The 26,359-nt window shown below is 38.1% G+C and overlaps 1 protein-coding gene across 1 annotated transcript in view; it reads right to left on the minus strand.

Annotated features, from left to right (window-relative positions):
* The window catches only part of GAB1 (GRB2 associated binding protein 1), a 110,058-nt gene that overhangs the window by 5,401 nt on the left and 78,298 nt on the right, over positions 1-26,359 (minus strand). The window contains exons 7-12 of the mRNA XM_026866962.1: positions 20,141-20,745; positions 17,821-17,906; positions 17,312-17,615; positions 3,417-3,506; positions 1,176-1,269; positions 691-814 (exon numbers count right to left, since the gene is read on the minus strand). Of these exons, the coding sequence (XP_026722763.1) occupies positions 691-814; positions 1,176-1,269; positions 3,417-3,506; positions 17,312-17,615; positions 17,821-17,906; positions 20,141-20,745 (1,303 nt within the window). The remainder of the gene's footprint in view (positions 1-690; positions 815-1,175; positions 1,270-3,416; positions 3,507-17,311; positions 17,616-17,820; positions 17,907-20,140; positions 20,746-26,359) is intronic.

Raw genomic sequence — 26,359 nt, forward strand, 5'->3', positions numbered from 1 at the left:
AGTAGAGGGGGAGAATCCCCTCCCTTGAGGGGACACACTTCTCTTGATGCAGCCCGGGACACGGTTGGCTTTCTGGGCTGTGAGCGCACACTGCTGGCTCACAGTCAGTTTTCCATCCACTACTACCCCCAAGTCCTCCTCAGGGCTGCTCTCAGTCCAGTCCTCGCCCAGCCTGTATTTGTGCTTGGGATTGCCCTGACCCGTGGGCAGGACCTTGCACTTGGTCAGGAGGTTTGCACGGTCCCACCTCTCCAGCCTGTCCAGGTGCCTCTGGTTGGCACATCCCTTCCCTCCAAATTTCTTAGAAAACATCCTTTTAATAAAGGTTTTTAAGCATGTATCAGAGGTCCTAAGAGTTTGTTTCCCTTGATGTCATAATATTGAGCTGGCGCATAACCCAGGACAAGCAACTACAAAGAGGCAGTTTCTTAGGGAACAGGATACAAGGCACATATTGAACTGTTCTGTACAACAGATACGGATACTAACAATTCTCTTTATGTATGATTATGCTCCTAACTTTGGCGGTAAAATCTTACCAAAATTACACTTTTTCTATGGAGATTTTTTATTATTATTTTGATCAAGAATTATAAAGGGAGTGATGTTGAGTGGAAGGATCTGTGTTTGCATGATTTAAAAGTAAGGACTGCACAGGAAGAGAGTAGTTAAGACGTAGATTTTACATACTGGGTCTTCAGTGGACTGATTTGGATTCATGGATACATAATTCTCTTCACTGTCGTGCGAGTCACTGCTGGAAGTTGTGCTATGAACTGAATCCGGTCTGGGAGACATGGGAAACCTGGAGGAGCTAATTACCAGGAATTATTTTACAAACAATACATCTCAAATATATTAAACCTCCTGGTAAACAACAAAAATAAGCATATTAGAGCTGAAATTTTCACGGAAGTTTACTAGAGTGTCACATTTTTTGGTTATACACAGTCCCTTATATTTAATATTACAAAATAACAATTCATATGGACACATTTTGTTTCAATGCACAGGAGCATACATACTTACACACACACATATACACATTCGCTTTCAAAGGAAACCTCAATTTGTATTACACAGGCTAAAAAATATAGTACAGATGTACACACATTTAGCAACACTCTAGTCAAAATAAACAATTAAACCAAATGAGGGAAAGCTAAGAAACTTACTCTCGTGCAAAGCTTCTGGTGATAGGAGATCTCACTGGGGCTTGTAATTCTTCCCATTCAGGCAGAGGTTTTATTTCTAGTGGAGCTGGTTTTGCTATATAAGAAACAGACAATTTTAAAGCACAGAACATTCCTAAACAAATTTAATAGTTTTTCAACGTCTAAATACCAAAAAAAAAAAATTACTGTTTTTAAAATTATAAATAATAGCTAAGAAAAGATGACACTTCAGTTATCGAAAGTCATGATGTATTAACTTATATTTTTAATCTTTCCAGGTACTGAAAAGGAACATCAATTAGGAAAAACACCTCACAATTTAAGAATTTTGCAATATATACTTTCATGTAGTAATTCTGTTTTGAAAAGAGACTCTGAAAATGGCAAGCATCATGTTCTGTCTTTACTCTGCCACAATGACTTGTTGAACTGACAAGCTCAGGATAGGCTTGATAAACTGTTTCAGCAGAGCCAAATCTGGGTACTTCTCTTGGCTCAGGGACAACTATTATTATGCAAACTCTGCCCTTGCTGCATACGTGCGCCCTTATTGATGAGGTTTCACAGCTCAAAGTGTGGGCAGAATCTGCAGCTAAGACTAAGTTTGCTAAAGTGAGAGATGAGCTAACACCCAGCTTCAATTCCAAGAGGTGCTTTGGCTTGCTTCAGTGCTTACCAACAGACAAGCAGCGTAGCAGCATGTCTGTGCCATGAATGACAGCTAACGTTGTTCTAGAAAAGGTGCCATTTTTAAATTCCATTTTCAGAACAGAATCACAAATAGCACATTAGTGAGAAACACATTATCCCTCCACTCCAGCTTGTAATGTTTCACCCCTCCTAAACGTTATGAAAAAGGTATAAAAGGACTTGTGGGGAAAAAAATTTAAAAATAAATCACATAGTCAAACTGCTGTCAGAGTCTGAATATCAACCTCACCCTCCCTAAAACTGATTTTAGAAAATAAAATGCAATGTCATTATAACAACACCTCTTCCTCTCCTCATCTCCCCCATCAGTTTGCTGCCTATTAGCAGATTTACCAAGATCAAAATGTCAGGCATGGAGCACTAGTTCATGTGGAGTAAGAACTGTCATAAGTGACCACATGAGGAACTGACAGAAATCAGTTGCTTAATCAGTGTAGTTGTCTCATGAGAAAAAAGCAGAACTGTATTCATTATGCTTCCATTATATTCACTCTTCAGATTGAGTTTACTGAAAAGTCAGCTCTCATACATTGAACATAAGGACTCCTGATTCAGATTTTCTGGGTAAGTATGTCTTTAGTATCCCAGTTTTTTCCCTTTTTCTGTTAAGAAGCCGTAATTACACACTCAAAGCATATCAAGCCTACTCCACTAATTCTGCCACTTTAACTCATAAAAAGCTGTCACCACAGACTCAGAAGAGGAACTATAACTCATCTTTCTCAAGATATAAGGCATAATATGAGATAAGAGTGGCAGAACTGAACTTGACATAGGCAAGATAATATTAAAGCATGAGTGACAAAAATGATCAGCTTGGCTCAAGTCCTCTGTAAAGGCCTGAGACTACCTGGCAGGTATAAATGGTGGGCAAGGTACTGCTCCAGCAGAAATAGTTAGGACTTTGCCCAAAGCCCACTGAGAACAGCAGAAATATTTCACCCAGTTGCAACAGGCTTTAATAACCAAAGGTAATGATCAGTGACACTTCTGTGAGATTTTTAACATTATTTGCAATCTCCTCTACTTCTTGTGACTATATAAGGTATGAACTCAGCACCTTGAATAAAGCCCATCAGACTAACTGCAATGCTCATTAAGATGCATAAATAAATCTCTATACTAGTAAATGGTCATAGACTCGATGTTTTGCTTTATTTCAGCGTTGCCAACAGCAGAAGATCCAAGTAAACAAAAGTTCTTTCAACACACTTACAGGTAAGTCATATATACTTGCTTCTAAATAAATAGACAAAAGTAAGTCCAAAGTATGAGCAGCTACAACTTAAGAGATCAGAACACCCATGTAAATGTCAAGGAAATGTTTCCATGAGCTGTTCAAGCCAGAAAGACCTTAATTCCTTACATAGGAAACTTTTCACTTGGCAAGGAAAACACATCCATGATCTTAGACTAAAATAGAAGAAAAAACTATACAAGAGTTACAGTTATTCTAGAATAACAGTTGTCTTAATTTTGGTTTACTTATTTTTATAAAGCTCCATATACATACAGTGCTAAAGTACATACCCTTTCTTCTTGTAGTAAAGTCACCTATGGTTTGTGAATCAGTTCGCTCTAAACCATGTGGTTTAGGTCTTAAAATTTTAGGACTTTGACCTAATTGGTAAAAAGAAGACTCTCTTAATAATATTCTATTTGTAACTGGAAAACGGAATTTTGTAAATAAACAGCACAACCCCCTGCAGAAAGGTTAACGCCACAAGCATAAGCAAGCTGCTGAAGGAGAGTTTTACAGTATAGCTGGATCTCACACTACGGGCTTAAGCACCAAACCAGAAACAAAGAAAACACTGCATGCAAATAATTTGTTGAAGGCAAGCATAAAAGGTGTACAAAAAGGCTAAAAAGTGAATCAACAAATATTGTAACTGATCATTACGATTAACTGGTTTCAAATTCCATTACATAAAAAATTCCATATTTGAGGAATAGCTATCATGACAGAATAGTCATGTTTCAGATGCAAGAAATTAAATCCTCTTTAGCCACAATATTACTCTGCAAACAGTGATACTCTTGGGACATCTCCCACCCACCGTGCATCTCCCCCTTGAGAAGCCCCAAGAATCAATTTTGTACACTATATTTGTTAAACTTGTTCCCCAGAGATCCTTATCTGTCTGTACCAAAACCACCTCTGACCTTGCAGACACAGGGGGACTTGCTTTCCAAGCTCTTAGCCTGGATACTGTCCCCCACCATGACACAACCCAACCTTCAACACAAATGACCCTGTAATAAAATCTTCTCCTCTAAGCCTTTTTTTGAATTGTATATGCCTATATACAAGCACATTAGATCGACTAATCATTCCCCAATATGTTATGCTATCGTGCTATTAGCATAACGTTTCCCTATGTTACGCTATCACACAACATTAACACTCTAGATGAATCTGGCAACAAGGTGGAGAGAACAAACTAAGAGAACAGTAGAGTCAATAATCCCCCTACAGGCAATAATATAACCCCTCTCCCAAAAAGGAAGTCCTTGGCCAACTTGACCAAATTCCAAGTGTTTCAGGTCACACCATCTATTTTAAATAAATATGATCAATAATGCATAATAACCCTAACATTTCATGGAAGTCTACCTGACAAAGTGTTAATAATAGAAAAGGCGAGTGCCTTCAAGCAGTACACCAAGAAGCCATATGAAAGGTAAATCTTTACAATAAGCCAAATGAAAAGCTTAAGTCTGATTATGTTAGAAAGTTGCCCTACAGCACGAAACGGCACAGGTCTAAGTGCAGACTCACATGTGGGCTGGTACTACAGCAACGAGTGAGAATGCTTTGTGAGAAATAAACTTGGCAACAAACACCAGAAGTTTGCAAATCTCTACCCCAAGGGTTTTGCATATGAAGTGCTCTATTACTGTTATCACTGAAGTATTGGGAATAATCAAGTAACAACAAGAAAAGTAAACAGAAAGGGTTTTTTACTGTATCTTAACTTCTACACAGTGCTTCTGAGATACCATGCAGGTTCCTTAAAAAGAGAAGGTACATGAAATGATTTTCACACAGACAGTTCTTTTCCAATTTCAAAAAAATCAGATGCTCCCTTAAACAGCTCAAAAGGCCAACAAAAAGGCCAAGCAGTTGGGCAACACTGACCAAAGACCCAGACTGTGAAGTGGTACAGAAAGCATTTCTGTAAAGTATGCTGTTGACTGGAGCTAAGTCAAAAGCACGACCCAACATGTTGGCATAGCTCATTCTGAACTGATTTGATATTAAGTACCTTGCCTGCAACTCTATGATAAAAGCTTGCCTATATAAAAAGACCAAGATCTTAAAATCAATTAAACAAATGTAAAAGTTAAAATTCGGAGACCTTTTATTAAGAACTTGATGCTTCACATAATTACCTCATGATATTCATTTTGTGTTCCACAGTTTTATAATCTGATTAAAAGACATCTGTCCCAATACAACTCAATTTAAAATGCCAATCAATGCATTGACATACAAGCACAGATACTAAGTACAGTGAGAAATCTATCAGAGGTAATAGGATTAATGAAATTATTTAACCAGTGTGTACTTTATAACCTCTCTGCTCTTACAATCAAACATAGGCTGAAGTGCCTGAAGCCCATAACACAGAAGATAAGCGCAAGGAACTCAGGGCTATGATTCATTATTTCTACTTCTGTTAATGATGCTACGTGGTCTTGTGCAGCTAACCTTCCTGAACTATGATTATCCCCATTTGAAAAATGTGGATATTATGTAACTGCCTGCCTCATACTTAATTTAGCACTTATAAACCATTCTGACACTTTCAGAGAAGCTATATAAATAAGGAGAGTTCCCTCAATTGCTCTTCTGTATCAGACAAGAACATACAAAATGTTCCAGCATAAAATAAACCCACTGAGCTTTCATTTCTTGCTGCTGAATGACTGTTCAACCTAAATAAATTTGGTGGCAAAACAGCCAGCCACCGACCAGCTAGGATAATGAAATTCCTCTAGCTTAATACATCACAGAGAATTAAAATGTTTGTGCAGGTTTGTTTTTCCTTCCCTAAAACAAACAAACAAACAAAAGACCCCAAAAGGCCTAATCTCTGCTGAGGGGCTTATTCTGTGCAACAGAAAAGACCCTGACACCAAAGAAGTAGGAGAGGGGGGGATCACAATCACAAAACTGAGATTACTTATTTGTGTCTGTAATGCAGAATTCCTCCAGCCTGTTTTTGACCATTTAAGAAGATTAACACAAGCTTGGCCACAGAAAGCCCTTAATAATATCCCTCACTCCCTCAAGAGACACAATTTTAATAACTCCATCCAAAATTTCAGAAGTGCCATCCTTTATCTAAAAATTGACAGTTCTGTCACCATCTTAAGCCCAATCTGTGAAGAGAACTACATATTTTTTAGTACTTTATAACTTAAGTATTGCAACTGAAATTCCTGGTGCTGCTTCCAAGAAACCTCACAAATTTTCTCCAAGAGCATGTCCTAGTACTTCCGAGAAGCAGCAACCTGAATACAATATGAAGGAGGAAGTGCCTCACACCTGTACAGCAGTCTGGCCTCCAACATCTGTTCTATACTTGCACTAAATTCAAGTGTCACAGGGTGTGAAGCTTAATGAAAGTAGGAGGACAGCAGTAGGCCTCTACAGAAAGCCTGGCCCCATACAGCATTTCAACGTCAGCAGTGCTGGGGAACACATTTCATGTGGTTTAGGCCCACAGGCCCAAATTTCATAGAACCACAGAATGGTTTGGGTTGGAAGGCACCTTAAAGACCAACTAGTCCCAAGCCCCCTGCCATGGGCAGGGACACCTTCCATTAGCCCAGGTTGCCCAAAGCCCCGTCCAACCTGACCTGGAACCCTGCCAGGGAGGGGGCAGCCACAGCTTCTCTGGGCAACCTGTGCCAGTGTCTCACCACCCTCACAGGGAAGGATTTTCTCCTTAAACCTAGTGTAAATCTGCCCTCTTTCAGTTTAAAGCCATTACCCCTTGTCCTATCCCTACACTCCCCGATAGAGTCCCTCCCCACCTTTCCTGTAGCCCCTTTCATTACTGGAAGGCCGCTCTAAGGTCTCCCTGGAGCCTTCTCTTCCCCAGGCTGAACCCCCCCAACTCTCAGCCTGTCCCCACAGGGGAGGTGCTCCAACCCCCTGATGATCTCCGTGGCCTCCTCTGGCCCTGCTCGAGCAGGTCCGTGTCCTGATGTTGGTGCCCCCAGAGCAGGACACAGCACTCCAGGGGGGGTCTCATGAGAGCAGAGTAGAGGAGGAGAATCCCCTCCCTTGAGGGGACACACTTCTCTTGATGCAGCCCGGGACATGGTTGGCTTTCTGGGCTGTGAGCGCACACTGCTGGCTCACAGTCAGTTTTCCATCCACTACTACCCCCAAGTCCTCCTCAGGGCTGCTCTCAGTCCAGTCCTCGCCCAGCCTGTATTTGTGCTTGGGATTGCCCTGACCCGTGGGCAGGACCTTGCACTTGGTCAGGAGGTTTGCACGGTCCCACCTCTCCAGCCTGTCCAGGTGCCTCTGGTTGGCACATCCCTTCCCTCCAGCGTGTTGACCGCACCACACAGCTTGGTGTCATCACCAAACTTGCTGAGGGTGCACTCAGCAAAATTAGCTTACCTAGTGTTTAGGCACTCACATAAGACAACGCTTTTAACTTACAGGCCCATTCTTGGAAAGATAAATCTGGGTAAAAAACCATAGGGTTTATATATATTTTTTTGAACTCAAAAGGAAGTAAGTTGTGTTGCAACACTACTGGATGCAAACCTACAAGGCAAAAAAACCCCAAATAAGTTATGGCAAGTTAAACCAACCAAACAAGAAGTGAAAATTAGATGTTTTCACTGTTCAGTCAAGTCACCACCTGTGAAATGCAAAGTGCTACAGCCAGGAGAGAGAAGCTCATCTTCTGCACGTTCTATCAGACAAATACTGGGCAAGAGCACTCTGAGCTGAAAAAAATCAGTAATGCAGTCTATTTTTCTAACAAATGGATGCTTGTAAAAACTGCCAAGCAGAACAAGTGATTATGGATCTAGCATTAGAGTGCACTCAAACGGCATGAATTCTGCTCCTGGCATTTTGGTGTGTGTCAATGCTGCCTTTGTCTGAGAAGCCATCAGGAGAAGAGTCCATTTCACATGTTTGCTTTTGTTTCAAATAATGGTTTAAAGTGAAAAACCTTTTGTTTTTTCCATCGGATAATGTATTCTCTCTTTTTGTTTTCCATAAAACACTTAGAACATATATTGGGGGGGAAAAGGGGTCCCACTGCAGCAAATTCCCGCATCAGTGTAGGTGGGTCCCAACATTTTTGGCTTTGAGGATGTAAGCTACTCACTGAAGGGCCTCATTTGTTTTCAGGCTATCGCCTTAAAGCACTAAGCACTAAAGATTTCTGTTAAGAACACTTCTTTTCTGACTGGCTGCTTGCTCCATGGCTTGCTGGCAAGGGATTTTATGTCAGGAAATTGCAAACATCCCCACGAAAGAGGCCAACGCTCTATTTTAATACCATTTATTTAGGGCTTAAAATTTTAAGGTAAATCCAGTAATGTGACATAAAATTTAAGAAATGCGTGATCTTTTAATGCCGTTTCCTGGCCAACAGGACTAATCCTCATGAGATGAGGAGATCAGACGTAGGAATGCTAGAGCAGTGCTTTACTTGGAATAGGAGGGGGAGAGCAAAGGGCAGAAACAGCCACATAACTGCCCCGCATCCACAAAAGTGCTTTCAGAGAAACATAACAATGGTTTCTCATTTCCATTTAAAAATACGCATCTTTCCACCTTTTCTCTGCAATTAAAGGAAACTGAAATTTGGTCCAAGAATACCAGTGCTCAGAACCACTGTAAATTTTCCCTTAAAAAACAAGGCTGAAGCTCACAGTCTTACTCCCACAGGGTTTATTATTTGGTTTTCAATTCTGCAGAATAACCTCCCCCTTCCCTCATCCTCCTCACCCCAGTGAACTCTGGTTCCCAAGTATATGGTCTTCAGCACAGAGCTCTAGAAATATCCTGAATTTTCTTTTTCATCTCTGTTTTTATTAAGACTATTTCCTGCCAAGGTACTTCTAATTGGAAACATGTATTTAGTTATACGACATTCACATCCATTTCCATACTAGTATCCAGCAACAAATAGGAATATCAATAATGTGCTTAGATCTGGTCAGCGATACCACATGGATGGGGATAACTAGTCTCTTTAGGACAGTAAAAACAAGCTGAAATCAACTTATTATTTCAATATTATGAAATATAAAAAGCAGTCATCTAAAGAGAGGCTCTCCAGTTTTCTTAGCCATCTTTATCTTCTCAAAGTAACTTCTCTCAGACCACTGGTTCTTAGAATGCTCCAGAAATTAAGAATGAATTGGAAAAAAAGATCTGATTATAAAGAAGTCCAACTGCATCTGACAGCTAAGGTTCACTGGTATTTGTAAAATATTTGCCAAATACCATAAAAACTATTCGGAGAATACCAAAGCTATTAATCATCCAAATAGTACTTGACTGCTCTAATTTGCAAGTAACTCTACGTGTCTGTATTGAAAAAGCCCCCAAAGCATGATGAACTAAAAGCATTCAATAACTAAGACAGTGTTTTAAGACCAAAGTACAATGTTCTGGTCTGTTTATTGATTAGTAGTAGTTTAAAGCTGCAGTAAGATTCATTAAGTACAAGGGATACTACTTGAGATCACATTCCCTTGTTTTTTAAAAAAAAAACACAAAAAAAACAAACACGACACACCAAAAAAACCCAAACCACAAAACACAGAAAACTACCAGAGTCTAACTTGTTCAGTGGAAAAACCGAGCCTAACATTAAGTCTATAAAATAAATCAATGCAATAGCACGACTATAGGTATATCAAAAACTGTTTCCTTAAAGAGGCATTAAGCACACAGTAGAGAAAAGTAAAGTTGTACAGAGGGAAGAAAAAATAGAGTTTTATTACCTGGGTTGTCAACTTCCTGCTTTCCCTAGCATCCTTGAGTTCAACACTACCATCTCTACTGCCAGTATCAGAGCAAGTCTTGCAGTTTGTCTTTGGAACACTCATATGTTAAATTTTTAAAAACCCATTATTTTCAGTAGACCATAGCTTCCTTTGCAGCTGTGATACAGCCATCCAAATGAAATCTTTACTTGAAGTTTGTTGTTTCAAGTTTTGTAAGGCAAATCACAGCTGCAAGTTAAGGACTGGTGTCTCATAGCAAAGAACTATATAAATTTCATTTAAAGCTAGTAAGTAAAAACTAGCCTTGTAGAAGTAATTTAGTACACCCATGGAGGAAGTGTAATTTTCAGCTAAATAAAAGTCTTTGGAGCTAGTGGGGAAAAAAAAAAGGAAAAAAGCTCAATAAATTTGTATTCAACCTGCTTTAGGAACTCTGAGAAAGCACCAAAACATCCCCCAAAATCTTTTTTTTTTTTTTTTTAATTTCTATATGGAATGAACAGGACATGTAACTTCCAAGAGTAAATGGAAGGATTAAACACATTGATTTCTTAAAAGTAAAATGAACAGTACTTCTGCTCAGAAAAGTCATCCTGAAAATTACAGTTTCTTTTTCAACAGATCTTCAGTTAAGTTCTTGTTGCTGATTAAAAATCACCATTCACAATTTTTCAATGCCTACTTGTCCTAAAGCCTGAGAAAATGAGTGATTCTTTATTTAAGAATATGCAAGACAATTGTGATAGTGTAGAACACTGCAGTGCTGCCAACTTCTAATCATTATTATATTAAAATAAATGTCAAGCTCCTGTTGTCACAAATGCCTTAACTGTTTCTCTGAAGTTTTATTTCAGGATCATGTGGTGCTCCTGCTATATCAGGATGTGCAATATGCTCACATTGTCCAACTCAGACGCTCAAACATGTAAATATTTAACAAGGAAACCGTTCACTAGGCTATTTATAACTAACTTCATGATTAATGAGGGTTCTTAATTTCCTTAACAACCACCTATTTTGCTTGGGATTTTTATAGCATCATACTACACTACAACAACGAGCGATTATGCCGGTCATCCAGAGCATCACAGTGGGTCCTATGGGGGCCAGAATGTAGCAGATGCTTCCTGCCACATGAAAGCTCTGTACACAATTACCTCTTCAAAGCGGGCCTATGCTCGTAAATAAAGAAAAATGGAATTTTCTATAAAGTTCATCTGTTTGGGAGATGGTCATAAGTAGTCATGGCAGATACAACCATATTTTTATAAGCAATTCACATATTTGAGGCTTAACCACACAAATTATGTCTTGTAACATCTTAAATGGGAAAAATCCGTGAGAAAACAACAACCAGATAAAATTTTTAACATTTTTAAAACAATCACAAGTCCCAACTCTATGAGATTTTTTTTTCCTCTCCCTTGGTTTCTTTTGTTTGCTGTTTTGTTGTTTTCAACGTGGAACTGGGTATTTTGTTGGCATGAAAAGAAATGGGTGCAACACCCACTGTCTCTAAATACTAGTTTACCACTTGCTGGGCTGAAAATTACCAGGGCCAAGCAGCAGTCTCTTTTAAAGGCAATCATATGGAGTCAACTTGCATGAAGCATCTCAGACTAAATGCAGATAGATACAGAGAAGACTTCTGTAAAAAACATAAAGGTGAAAATGCACTACACTAGCTATTGGTTATTTTTGTCATAAGCAAAATAATCTGTGCAATCTAACCTGGAACTAGGACTGAAAATCTTGTTTAAAATAATCTTGAATGCAATTAACCTCTAACAGTATTTGGCAAATACAATTGCTATTCAGGACAAACGGAGCCAAGTCCAGTACCGTGTTGTAGGCTGAGAATCCCAAGGTTTTTAATGTCTCTGTCAGCAGTCTCCTTAGTAGATCCTGAGTGCATTGTACTATCACAGCTCCCCATGACCTTGGACTAGGATCTGTGATAAACTGAACTCTCTCGTAAAGTGTTTTTAACTACTATGCACCCAAAACATTACAAAAAATGGCAGTGTTACACCATATTTATATGAACGAGATTTAACTTTTGATTTTCATTCCATCGTGGTCGTGAATTGTTAATTCAGACATATTCCCACTGTTCATTTATTTCTTTTCAGAATCTTGATAAAACCTACTTTGGTACAGAGACATGCCTCCCCTCAGAAAAGAGAAGTTACCAAGTTACAGTATGTAGGGCATCAAACCAAGACTTTTAAGAAATAAATTCCTCCATCACCAATTCCACCATTGACTTAACTGTTTGATTCAGATATTGAAAAACCATGTTTTGTCACTCGAGATGGCAAGCACATATTTATTATGAGCTTCAAACTTTACAGATGAGATGTACACACACACTCTAAATGTTACATAGCTATAAGGACTCCTTCTAGTGAACTCCTAAACAAGTACTTTAAAACCCCACAAATCTTACTTTGGAGTTGGTGGTCTTATAAATCATGGGGCAGTAGGGGGTCATTATCATGCCCAGAGGCTCAGACACCCCTTATCTCTCTAATGCTGCCACCTGACCTATTAAAAAAAAAAAACAAAACAATTCACACCCTACTCCTTTTATTTTCAACCATGCACTTTCCTTGATCTCTGACATAAGTCACGTTTGGACTGAAGATTAAGATCGTCTAGACTCGCGGACCTCTGTCAGGCCTTAAAATATTCTTGTGGACTGCCAGCATAGCCACCCCGGACCTGCCTTGCTACAGAGCGGTTCCCTGTGGAGCAGCAAAATATTCACTGGAGTCCTGCGAGCTGTCAACAGGATGGAGATCACAGGATCCACTGCCTCATATCACAACCCTTTTCAGATATTTTGAAGAGCCCCAGGGAAAGCACGAAGTGGAACAGAAGAGAACTTGGCAGTTCTTTGCTGCCTTAGCTGTCTAGGGAGTCTTTGCTTCACTGCATTTGGGCACCTTTAATTCTACTGCTCCTTCTCTGATAAATGGTATTTTGAGAAAGGAACACGTGACCATCAAAACAAATGTCACCTAATCACTCTGTGGCAGAACCAGTCACAGCCTTTGAACAATTCAGGGAATAAGACTCAACTGCACGGATGAATGCAATATTTCTCCTGCCTGAAGCCTTTTGCTAGCAACAATGCTTCTAATTTAGCATCACAGCTACATGCAACTGTGGCAAGCTAAAGCAGCCAAAAAGCAGAATCAATACAGACAATGGTTCTTTATAATCAGAGAAACAGCACCCTGAAAAATTAAAAAAGAGATTATTTTTGTCATTCAATTACAGGTGAATGCAGAAAAGCACCTGGGCAAATGCTCTCCGTTTTGTCCCAAGCAATATATCACTTACCTTTCGGTATGCTTCTCTAAAGATATAGTAAAGCACTTTGATTCAATTTATTGGGGCAGGAAGCCAACACCATGTTTTGATATTACTTTCAAGACTTCCAGAAAGTACTGGAAGCTCCCTACATTTACAGAAGCAGCTGTGAGCTAGAAAAATGAAACTACATGAAAATGTAGTGTAATCTCCAGGCTATATATTAACTTTTTTTAAAAAAAGTAGTCATTGGTTTTTAACCCATTTTCTAAAATGAAGCTCTTCTAGAAACCAGTGGAAGAAAGACACGGTGTATCTCACAGCTCATCGTGGCTTCTGGCCCAGGCTACTCCTTCAGGTGGGAAGGCTGAAGAGCCTCAGACTCTCACAGCAGGGCTGTGCAAATACCCTCCTCAGAAGAATGTACATGTACTTTAGTGAATTTTAGACCTATTTATTACCTACATTTAGTTTACCCATGTTATTGAATTTTCCTAACTCAGTCCTCTGTCACAGTTGCTACTTCTACGTATTCTTAAAAATTTGGAGGATTTTAACAATAAGTTATCTGAACATCAGGTGCTTATATCAGAGCTGTGAAGACACAGACATTACAGTCACTGCTGCTGACAGACAGATTGCCAGATCCTTGCTGCCTGACACATTATTCTTCAAAGACAGCAGAATCAGAAGTAACTTGAGTATGTGCTTCATCTCAGGTTTACAAAACAGAAACAGCAGAGGGGAGAGCAGGCTATATGCAACAGAATGGTCACTGCCATCACCGAGCCCTCCATTTTCTGCCCTTGTCAAACTATACTGCCTGTAAGCAGTAAGCCCTTAAACCAAAGAAAAATAGAGAAGGTGCGAAGCATACACATTTAACAACAAAAGGCAGTGCATTATTTATGGGCTAGTTTCACTGCATTATTTGTCAAATGCATTTTTAGCACTGAACATAACAAACTTGCCTGGCCCACACAGAAACATTACTGAGCTAGAGCTAATGCTCACATGAAAGGGGATGGTGATATTTCTCGTAACAAGGATAGCTACCAAAAAGGAATCGTTACACGGAGGCAGTGCAAACACTTGTTGCAGCAATCTGTAACCAATAAAAAAAGATAGAGCTGCTTCTTCAGACAGAAGATGAGATGGGCACTCATATACTTGAAGGCCTTATCACCAACACGTCTGATCTCTGCAATCACACCATCCTTTAGAGAAGAAGCAGTGGTTTTCAACAGAAATTCTTGAACAAACGGCATACTAAAAAACTCACAACATTTAAAAGAGTAATAACCAGACAGTAACTATTTTATGTACCATTTCCTCCCTTTCTGTGTCTGCCAAATTTTACTGAACATACTGCCCAAGCTGATACTTTCTATGCACTAATTTGTAGCAGAAGACCATTGTACATTTATATAAGAAGAAATAACCTGAGAATAGAGGTTGCTACAAGAACTTGAAAGCTCAAAAAGAAACAGAGCAGAATATAAAGCAAAGACTTAAGTTAGGTAAGGGTCCACTAAAACAAGAGTTCTATCCTATTTTAATTCAAAAGCAACTGCAGTTTTGTTTTCCCAAAGGTATTTCTGGAAGGAGCTATTTGCATCAAGAGCTCAACTACTGAAATGGGAATATATTACCATCCTGATGTGTCATCATATCTGCTCTTCACAACAATAGATGACTTGCAGCAGTACGCTTGATAAACTTTGTGAAAATCTTGAGCTACCAAGAATAGTAATGGTTCTGATTTATCACTGAGGGCTTTATCTTAGTAACACACACACACTGGCTCACAATTATTTTTTTTAATCATAAGCATTTACTATACTATTTACTTTTGGGGACAGTTTTACTTAATTACTTTATCTTCTAAATTATATTACATAATCATATTATTTTACAGCTTCTAAAAGTCTACAAACAAAAAATACAGCCAATCTACTCATTAGGAGGCATGTCAGTACATCTAAAAATCCTTTTCCTGATATTAGCTAGGTCTTTCTAGCTGTAAAGCATTTGAAGACAAGAGCAAAGCAGGAGCCTTACATGCCATTTCTAGAAGGTGAAAAACTAATTCAATCACAAGAAGAGATGCAAGAGCAGCGATGTTGCCCCGGCAGACATCCATGTGACTGATTTGCACTGCCAACAGCAAAAATGAGAAGTTTTTCAACATCAGAACTTACTACTTTTGAAGGTCAAACATTTTATCAGTAAAATACACAAACTGGCCAGTCAGGGAAAATATTTTAAAGCAGTTCAGTGCTTATTTTGAGAATATTTTCCAGTATCAGCTTTCATCAATCTGTTACTGTCCAGTATTTCTTAAGAACTAAACAAAACTACTGTCTAGTAACACAGAAACGAATAGACATAGCAGAGAGCCAAGGTCTTGAAAAAGGCCATGCCTCCTTTTCTGAAGATGGACAGCCAGAATGAGACATGGTACTTCCCATTTCACACTGAGATCATCTATATCATAATGATATTATCTACTTCGCTTAATTACAGGCTGTTTTCACTTAGTGGTAAAAATACTAATTTAAAGGTTTAGATAGTGAATATTTTGGATCATCTGAACATTTGACATCGAGTTTTCCCCAAAATGAAGTCAGCCATTCTCAATGTAAATAAGTAATTTTTCAAGTACACAGTTTAAAAATAGCAATTACTCAAATACAAAATAGTGCAGACATTTGACCTAACATTCTTTAGTTCCCACTTCTACAAGAAAGTTAGCTATTCTGCCTAAAAAAACTGCGTAGTAGGGAAGTAAGTTCCTTAAGCATTTACCTCTATTTCTGATAGGCTGGCTGACAAAACATTTTAGATTAACTGGAAAGTCTAAGCTACTTATTAGTGATTCTCTACACAAGTACCTCTTACAGACACCACAACAGTAGCATCTTCTTTGTTTCTCAAGAACACCAGTCACCCAAATAATCCTTATTTTAAGGAAGAATAAACCCAGTACACACCAGATTCAAGAGATTCATTTTTACAGGACAGCTTTGAAGGGGGCCTCTAAAATTTCAGGGTTTTTTCAATTTTGTCTTTGAAGTTGTTGCAGTTTCCTCAGACTCCTAACAGATATCTTCCTCACATTCAACAATTTAAAATGTTTCCACATAAACCTAGTTTTCCTTTTGCTTTATGACTGTTTATTCTACCACATATAAAGGTAAGGAAATGTTCACCTATTACAGTTTATACAAATTTCCATATAAACATGGCACACAGCTCCTGTGATAAAGCAAACATATCTCAAGAACTGGCTTGAATTAGGAGTTTCCTCCACCCATTTGGATCCCAAGGAAAATATATATGGTAGTTTCACAGCCCACATGTGAAACATCTTCCCATGATTGCCCCATGTGGCCACTAACACTTAAGTATTAAGCAGCTCAAATATCAAATGGTTTTCATGGCTTTTACGGACTGAAATGAGGACTTAACTCTACTACTTAGTAGTAAACTCTGTTTCTTCTACCTAATCCTTCCTTCATTTGAACACACTTGTAGGCATTACTCTATGTAGGAATTTGTAAGACCATTGCATACTTTTGGGTAGGAATAAAAAGCAGCACAATATACAACTCATTCTTGTAACAATTCGTTTTCTCTAACAATGTTTATATCAAAAGTAAATACCTAAAATAGTTAAATAAGTTGTTTTAAACTTTTACTTCATCCAATGAAAATATGTACTGCTCCTCTATCAAGCATCGTTATGGCTATGATTTTGTATTCTACTCAATGCCTTGTGTGCGCTCTTTCCATCACAAGTCAGCTAGCTGCCTTCTATGTGTAAGGACTAAAACTCACACTTCCAAGCAATGCTATGTCATTTTTCTCATGAATAACAACAGCAATAAAATGTAAACTTGTGCTTGTATTTGGCATTGATATTGTGATGTTTTAATACAGTTAAAAATAATCCTATGCTTCCTTTTTGTTATCATCTCATATGATAAAAAAATATTTTGTTAGAATTTCTAAAAATATTCTCATTTTCCACTAATCAGAAGTTGGGAGAGCTAAGTTATTTTCTTAAATGGTAAAAATCAATTTCTATTGGACATTTTCCTTACCTTTTCTGTCTGGTTTGAGGTTCCGATCCACTGGCGGTGGCTCACATTCTGCAACAGGTACTGACCGTCTGGGAGGTGTCTTTGGGCTGGACCTGAAGCCCATGTGAGCAGGAGGAGGGACTTGCTTTCCAAATAATGGAAAATCAAACGTGCCTGGTGTCATTGGTACATAGTTTGTTTCCTGGATGGGTTCAGTGAAGCTGCTGGAATGCTGTCGTGGAGGAGAGTTGGGATTCATTGGGACATAATTTTCATCTAGTTCTTCACTTGAAACACTTCCCACTGTCAACATGCTTCTGTTTTTCTAGAATTAACATATATTTCCTTTAACAAAATAAGTTATGCAATCAGCTGTGAATCATATGAGCTTTTTTAACCTAATCTACTCAGATTAATATATTCTACCGAAACAGAAAAGTCAGAAACACTGTACAGCTTGCATTTTTACATGGGAACAAAACATTTAGGCACAGTCACTGTTGCCTCTCAACAGATCAAGTCATACTTACAAAGTGGTTATGGAAGCCCTCCAATGAATTAGATCTGTCATTCGGAAACGTTCGTGGAATATCATAACAGTCTTGAGAACTAATTTCTAAAGAAACAAGAAGAGAAAGCAGCTATTTATCATCCCTGCTCCTGTCACTTGGCACCAGGCATCCAGAGTCTGTTGTTATTTATGTCTGCTTCTGAGAGCATACAAACACACCTCCTTGAAGCTGTGGCCCATAGATTTTATCTATATATTTGAGAGGACTATGTTCACAAACAAACTTAGCACTCATCAGTCACAACCTGAGGCTCTTATAGTGGCATTTTTCCATGCTAAGAAAAAGAAATTTTTCCTTTTAAAGGTGTAAGGTGTTAAAGGCAGGTGTAAGAGTTTAATGGAAGAGTGGGTTCTGAGATACTGGGCCCTCATGAAAAAAACTATTCTAAAATAAATAAACAGCAGATATAATTTAGAGTCTGAAGAAAGGTCTGACTGAACACCCTTCCCTTGGGAAGTGCTGATTCAACAGGATTCAATCTGCTGCAGAAACAGGTGAATCCCTGCTCTCAGCTCCCCAGTGTGGTCACTGGGGGCCTTCAGTTTGAACAAACTGCTATAGAACCAAAGAGCTCTCCATTTTTAGGGTCCTGGCTCTTGGCAGTCTGCAGTAAGAAGGTCCTCAGCTTCACGGCTACTTCTCTGGTGGACAGGGGTGTTTGTGAGACATCTGGCTCCTGTGACCCATTGTCCGGCTCACCCATGCAGGTGACAGGCGTGCCTCTCCTCCTGATGCCAAGACAGAAACTGTGGGCAAACTCTGGGTTTTATCCCTGCCTTTCCTTGAAAAAAAACCAACTCTGTAGGTTTGTGTTTTTTTGAGATTTCCACCTCAGAGGAAAAATAAACAAATTAAACCAATATTTTCATAAAGGCTGCTTTCCCTGAGGCTGACCATCTCAGCTTTAGTGAAGGAGTACTCACTTATAAACTCAGCACAATGAGAGAAGATAAGCAAAGTGAAGCAAACAAGAGTCTTTCAGGGCGTTACTTCATAATTTTAAAACCCTAACAACCACCAATATTATTATGCTTATCCTACAAAATAAAGGAAAACCAGGATAATATTATCTGAGTGCTTGTATGATCACATTCATTCTGTGTATTGCCTCCCTTAAAAGTCCCGTTCCCATTCCCTTCCTTATTTCAGACTCCTATTCTGTACCTAGCACAACTCAAAAATTCTCTTTTAAAATCCCCTGACATTAGCATCAACTCTAATCAGTTTAAAATTTCCCTTTAAATATAACACTGTAATGCCCACCTGCCTCAGGAATCTGGAAAAAAAAAAAAAAAAAAGAAAAAGAAAGAAACTCCTAGACTAAGAATGGTTAACAAGATTAGAACAATTGCTCTCTGTAACAATAAATATCAGCTTCCCAATCTCTACCTTGCGCTGCATTGCTTGATTTTTAAATCTAAGAGAATAAGAACAGGAACAAAAAAAACCAGCCAGAAAAAAACCCAAGAAACACTGAATTCTTTAAGTAAAAGTAGCTCCACCAGATTTGCTAGGACTTGAAATACACCCAAGCTGTTAAAGGAAAAAGCAGTAAAATAAAAAAATGCACTAGCACATCTAGAATACCGACATTTAGGTGACTATAAGGAACAACTTTAATTTTACTTAAAAACTGCAGTCTGCGTATCTATCATAAGGAGAGAAATAAAGGCTGGGGCACTGATCACCAGATCAGGGGTGACCTCAAAGCTCTGGGTATACACCAAGTCGCAATGACCTTCATGAAACACTTTCCAGCTTCTGCAGATTTGAACCACTATACGCTAAACATTATTTTGTTCGGACAGACTGGTAACAACAGTATTGAACTGTTGGGGTTTTTATATATATATATATATATATATATATATAAATAAATTTTTTTTATTATTATTTTATATATAAATATATATTTTTATATATATATTGAACTGTTGTTTTTTATATATCTAAAATAAACTATATGAGCTTAATAGCAAAATGATTAACTCTTCCCTGATGTTTTCTAAAGATGAGTAACTATCAGTACTTTTATTGATACCCTTATCGACGTTCTGTGCTTTGCTGTTTTGATGGTTTCCTTTAATAATCTTCACTTTCTCCTTTCTTACTTTTTTTAAGCATTGGGACCAGACTGCTTTGTGAAGGGCTACACACTTTTTTTTTAAAGGCTAGAAATGCCCCTCATGTCATTCAGTCCATTCGTATCATTCATCACAAGATTACATCATTTAACACAGAAGTTCTTGAAGAGCAGGATAAACCACGGAACACTGACCTTTACGAAAGATATTCAAATCTACAGTTGAAATGGTATTACTGCGTGAGGGTGGCATTCCTGCTGTAGGGATGCAATAACTACTATCAGTGTCTGAAGCAGTGCGACTAATGCTACATGTTTCCACAGGCGATCGATCTGCAGCGTGGTGAGGTTTTGGTGGACGAGGAGGAGGAATATCTGGAATAGTTTCCAGTTTTGAAGTCTGAGACAATGTTCCCTCTGGAAAAGTTCGTGGAATCTGGTAAGTACCTCCAGGTGTGGGGGGAATGTCATAGCTAATAGAAATGTGTCTCATCTGTGCGTCTAATGAAGATATTGCTGATGGGGTATTGAAAACATGTTGCTCTCCTTCTGCATCAGTCCCAGATGGAGATGCTGCCTTCGGTAAAACATCCTGTGAGTAACTCCGAGGCAGGTTATAAAGGCTGCAGTCTGCCAGTGTCAGTCCAGTACGAGAAGGCGGAGAGTCATAGACACCTTGCTGCTGAAAAAAACCATTCACAGCATGCTTGCTCGCTGATGGAGCAGGATTTTTGTGGGAGGGCACGTTATCATTGCAGTCTGTTTCAGAAGAGCTGGATTTTGCCGAGTCAGCATGAGATCTACACATAAGATTGTAAGATTGAAATGCTGATGAACATATACACAAAAACAAACATTGCAAATAATAAACAGAATATTTAAAATGTAAACAACTGAAGTCTATCAGTGTCTTCCAATTTAAATTTTTTTTTTTTAATGAAATGCAGGAACTCAATTATTAAACAAACAGTAGTATGCAAGAAATACCCTAACTACATATATACAAATCCATGCATGGCAAACAGATAACACAAGTGGGGAGCTTCAGCAGCAGCTAAACAAGTTGATGTTTCATAAAGCAAGTGATTTCCACCACACTGATTTGGAGTACAGTTTGTTTGGGGATGGATTTATTTTTTTTTTTAAACCCATGCTGCAAACTAGCAACACTAACAGCACTGTTAAAGGTAAAAATAATACTCAGTCCTTGGATTTACAGTACTTGTTCTTTTCATACTAATTAGAACTAGCATGAGAGGTGCGATTGCTTGTAACACCCTTAAGTGCACGCCTCAAGTTATCTACTGACCATATAAAACTGATTTGAAATACATAAAGAAGAAAGAAGTAACAGATAAGAACAGAAATAGGAGGAAGATAGCATGCTCTTTGGGGGAAAAAAAAAAAAAAAAAAATCCATGGGACTTATCTGCAACAGAGTGCTTTTGTCTTGAATGCAAGTTAAGGCAGTGTTGTTAGATACAACTGCACAGTATTTTACCTTTGATTTCTTTGGAAATTCCATCTTTTATGAGAATAGCACTCAGTAATACTAGTACTAACTGGTACCAGTAAGCTTACATGAAAAGTAAACACATCGCTTTTTTTTTTTTTTTTTTTTTTTTTTTTTTTTGTAAGCCTCCCCAGCTACCTTGCTCCGGGCAGAGAAATTCTGTTATCAGTCTGACTCCTTGCTTAAATGAAAGTCAAAACAGTGGCAAAATACTAACACAGGTGGAGTTAATGCCATCCACTCTTTGATCAATCATTCCATGATATCTCCTATTACCACAGTACCATAGCACTGTATTAATTTATACATATGTATGTAAATATTTCAGCATGCATATCAATGAATAGCTGCTATACTACTCTTACTAATCTCTATTAAGCAACTGGATCATGCAGTTTACAAAACTTCTGAGGAATAAAATACATAAAAATCAACAGCATGACTACCACAAGAAGCATTTTAAGAGGCTTTCTACATCAAAGTGATCACAACCAGAAGTTATTGTTCAAATTTCAACTTGTCAGTTAGATCACACAAAACTTTCTTTCTTAAGGGACAGCTGGATTTATCTCCTGGGGTTCTGGTAACCTGAGGAGAAAGGAATCCAGTTTAGCTATTCACTTAGGTTTCCTCTGCAGTCATTGGAGAAACGGAGACTGTATGAAACACAATCCGTTCTTAGATATCCATCTAAACCCGATGAATCACTCCTGAAGTGCCTCTGCCAGCTATCAAGGGAACTGATGTGATTAGTTTAGACTGGACATCTGCAGTCAAGAAAAATGTTATTCACCTACCCAACTTGTTTTTCTTCTGTTCAATAGCAGAGATACAATCTTCCATCTGTTTGAGCAGTTTATGAGTGTTCTTCTCCAGCTTTAATTATATCACCTTATTCTATTAGCTTGTTCTTAGTTTTTTGGTGTGGGGTTCTTTTCTTTGGAAAAGCTATACTAATTTAGCTTTGGCTACCATTTTAAACCTAGGTTTAAGTTCTGTCTCACTGGTTGGAATTGGTTTCTAGATGACTCTGAACATTAATCTGCATTTAGTTTAACAGACCCCAAAAAAGAGAAAATAATGTTCTCATTAAGTATTTACACTTGGCACAACCAAGGAAGTGAAACTTCCTATATTTCTTACGATGCTGACCATCAAAAACGTATCTCTTGTTTGCTAAGTTTACTTCTTTTGCCTCAGAGCTTCAGAAACCTCTGGAAGTTTAACACACTCGCAAAAAACAAAGCGCACAGAACTGAAGGAACTACATGAGGTTACAGAGTGCAACGTTAAATTGTGAACATAACTGTGTGACTAGTAACACTCTGAGCTTAGCCCCTGCTGCAGCCCTTGCTCTTTACTCGAAGGATTCATTCAGTTCCTCACTTTCTAGATGTGCTCTTCTATTCCTGTGGTATTCATTCAGACAGAGGTCCCAAGAAGCGTCACGTGTATTTTACATGAGCAAGTATGGCAAGTATTGTGATCTGCATTTTATATACTATAAAAATAAATGGGCAGTCTAGAGAAGCTGGACGCTTACAATCAACTGTTGAACCAAAATTATTAGTTCCAGTTCACTAGGATATACTTTAAAATGAAAAAAAGCTATAGAAATAAAATATAAACACTACATTTATCTTACAAAACCATGCAAGAGTATATAACCAAAGCTCAAAATGCAACAACAGCACATGTACGATGACAGTGCTTAACAATTACCCATCATATATAAGCAACAAATGCTATCATTTCTAAATTTAGGAGTTTTTCCTGGGTCTAAGTGAATGCTTTTTCCTCTTTCTTGACCACAAGCACTTGTGAAAACAGAAAACTTTCAGAAACCATGACATAAGGCAGCCATTCCTGTCATTTGCTCAGCTGATAGCAACACATTTCTTGTTATAAGAGGGCATTTCTGATTTAGTTCACATTTTTAAAAGCAATCTTTTGGAATCAACTTATTTTGAAACAATCTATTGAAATACATTTTGAAATATGAATGGGTTATAACCAGTTTGATTTTGCAACACAAAAAGTTTGAAGACAGTCTGAAACACAGGCCAAGAAAGCAGTTGATGCCAAAACTAACAAGAATTCAGCCTCTGAAGTTTAACTAGTTTTCAAAAGTCAGTACCAACCACTGATTATCATAATAATCATGATCATGTACAATTTTGAAAATCTACAAATACATAGTTGATTCATGTTACCTCAAAGAAATTTAGGTTAGGACTAGTGTTCAGGAACAGACTTTACTCTTTTTTTATTTAGTTGATGTGAGGGGGTTAAGTAGTAGTATTTTTTTAAAAAGTAGTAGTATTTAAAAAAAAAAAGTATTTAAAGTATTTCAGATGCAGGATGCTTGATGACTTTTACACATAAGTTACCTGAATATTTTTTTTCCTGATGCACTTCAGAACAGCTCAACAAAAATCAGTTGGCTTAAGTATTCCATTAACAATGGATTAAGGTAAGTATTAATGGCTTTTTACGCCTCAATTTAAAATAATGACAAGGTTGGGTATAACACAATGAAATTTCCTCACTCTATCTATACACAGAGGATGACTGTGACATGAATTCAGTGTTATCACATGAGGGCATCACATATCTGCAAATTACGCTAAGTGGCCAAACTATTCCTTACTCAGTGCTAGGACTGGACACATCTCTCCACATATCAAGAAGAGATAACTGTACAGCTTGCTAATCTACAGAGACTGGACACTAAAATGCACAGAAAAGAGGTGGGATATTGAGGGAGCCCAGTAAAAAGCCTGCCTCCACATATTAAAAACTACTTCTTGACAGAGACCCAGAGAAAAGTTTTAAAATAATTTTAGTTTAAGTGTAATTGTGTCATTTTTGAATATGCTGTATTCGGTCTGGCCTGACCACTCGTCCTTTTGAGCTGATTCTTTTTCCATCTGCAGGAATCAATATGACCAATTAACAGAATACTGTGAGCAAAGTGGCAACAAAACTGCTCTTGTGTGCCAGCAATCTGGGACAGAAAAAGCAAGCATAGTAAAAATGTGGATAGGTAAATAAATAAATAATAAACCAGCTTTACTTCCAGAAAATGGAAGCCAAAATGACATAGTTTTTCTGTTAAAACTCACAGGACACCATGCAAGACGCATCTCAAACAAACAGTGTTTTCAGGCAAGTTAATGGCTCTGTGACTAATTTCTCACACATGTTCCAAGAATGGCTACTGTTCACTCACTGCAGTGGAATCTTTTTACTTTCAAAATCTTCTAATAGCAGGTATTCCTGCCCTTCTTCTGAGAGAAAGGGTGACCCTTGGCTGGTTCGTAAACATAGAAAAGATGAGGAAGACAGCATTTAGTATTTCAATATACCTACCGAACGAGCCAGAATAATAAGGGGTTTGGAAACACTCTTTAGTTGCATTTTCTTATTTAGGAGTCAAATATGAACATTAAATTCTTACTAAATGCTACAGATGAACAATGCTCTTTCTCAAGTCAACAGTGATCAGAGCATGAAACTCTTTTAGACAAAATACAGCACAATAATCACAGCCCATCCTTGCTGCATCCAAGATATTCTCAAACAGTATGTGGTGCGCTGCATGACACCATAATGAAGCATTTCAAAATTATTTGTTAGTCCTGAGAAATATCACAGTTCTTAAAAACTTCGAAGAGGCAGGTGGGATACTTCCTCTGTGTTTCACAGTTACCCACCACACCTGGCAAAGAACCCCAAATCCTTAAAATAAAATTCAGCAGTTCCCAGATTATCTACAAAGCACCATTCAAAATTAGAATAGAAAATGTTCCTTCTGCATATTGACAACTTTAAAGTCTAAAGGGAAAACAGACACAAACCATTCAAGAAACAATACCTGCCGATTGAATTACATCTATTAAACTTTGCACTTTAAGGAAAAAGATTGCATGAAATACACAGGTAAATTGTTCCAAGTCTGGAAATTAATAGGAAATTGAGGCAGCCATTTAATTTTTTCTTCACCTGTAAGGATATCGATTGGGGTAGTGCATAGACTGCCCTCTAACTGATCATCTTATTAACATGCTACATGGATACACAAAGCTCTAATTCCACAGGAGAAGGTCTATATACTTTGTACTCAGGCCCAAATCCAGCAGAATACCTACTGTATCAGACATGTAACATAAGCAGTCCTTTTAGGTGGAACTAAAACTTCAGCATAACTATTAAGACTGTAATCATGAAAATTCAGAATAAAAGGAGACAGCTATTTAGTGAATTTAAATATAATACTTTAAGCCCCTATAATTTCCAAGTAATCACAATGCCAATGTTTCGCTGTCTTCAAATACTCCTATAAAAATGTCATTCTCATTTAAACATTCTCTACACTCCTAAAGATTTTGTTGAGTTCTTTCTCAGTTCCCTCATCATTTCGTCTCCATTGGATCTTCTGCCTTCCCCACCACCCAAATACCTTCTCTCTTGTGTCACCAGTGTCTTCCTCAAGAAATTTTCCAGGCTATTCATACTCGGTACCTTAATGGATTTTGTGCCTCCTTTTACGGTCTCCTCAGACTTTACTCCCTTTACTTAACCCACACACCACACAACAGTGGAAGTCAGGTCAGAAAGTCAATTATACATCTCAACCGTGATCACTAGTACAAACAGGATTCATATGGTGGTGTTAGACCCTGTGTCCATCCCTCGCTGAAGCCAAAGGGCATTCATATTTCTGATGAGCCAAAGTGCTGAAAAGAGAAGTCAAGATTTCTCTGCCAAGCCGTTCTGGAAGCAATACCAAACTTTTTGATAGCTTTTGGCAGGAAAGGTGGCATACCTCTTAGTCACCACCAACTTCTAAACATCACTAAACACTGAAATCTTCAACACTGAGAAAGCAGGCAGTGCAT

The sequence above is a fragment of the Athene cunicularia genome, unplaced genomic scaffold (assembly GCF_003259725.1).
Source record: "Athene cunicularia isolate RWA unplaced genomic scaffold, athCun1 SCF_1, whole genome shotgun sequence".
Classification (NCBI taxonomy): Eukaryota; Metazoa; Chordata; class Aves; order Strigiformes; family Strigidae; genus Athene; species Athene cunicularia.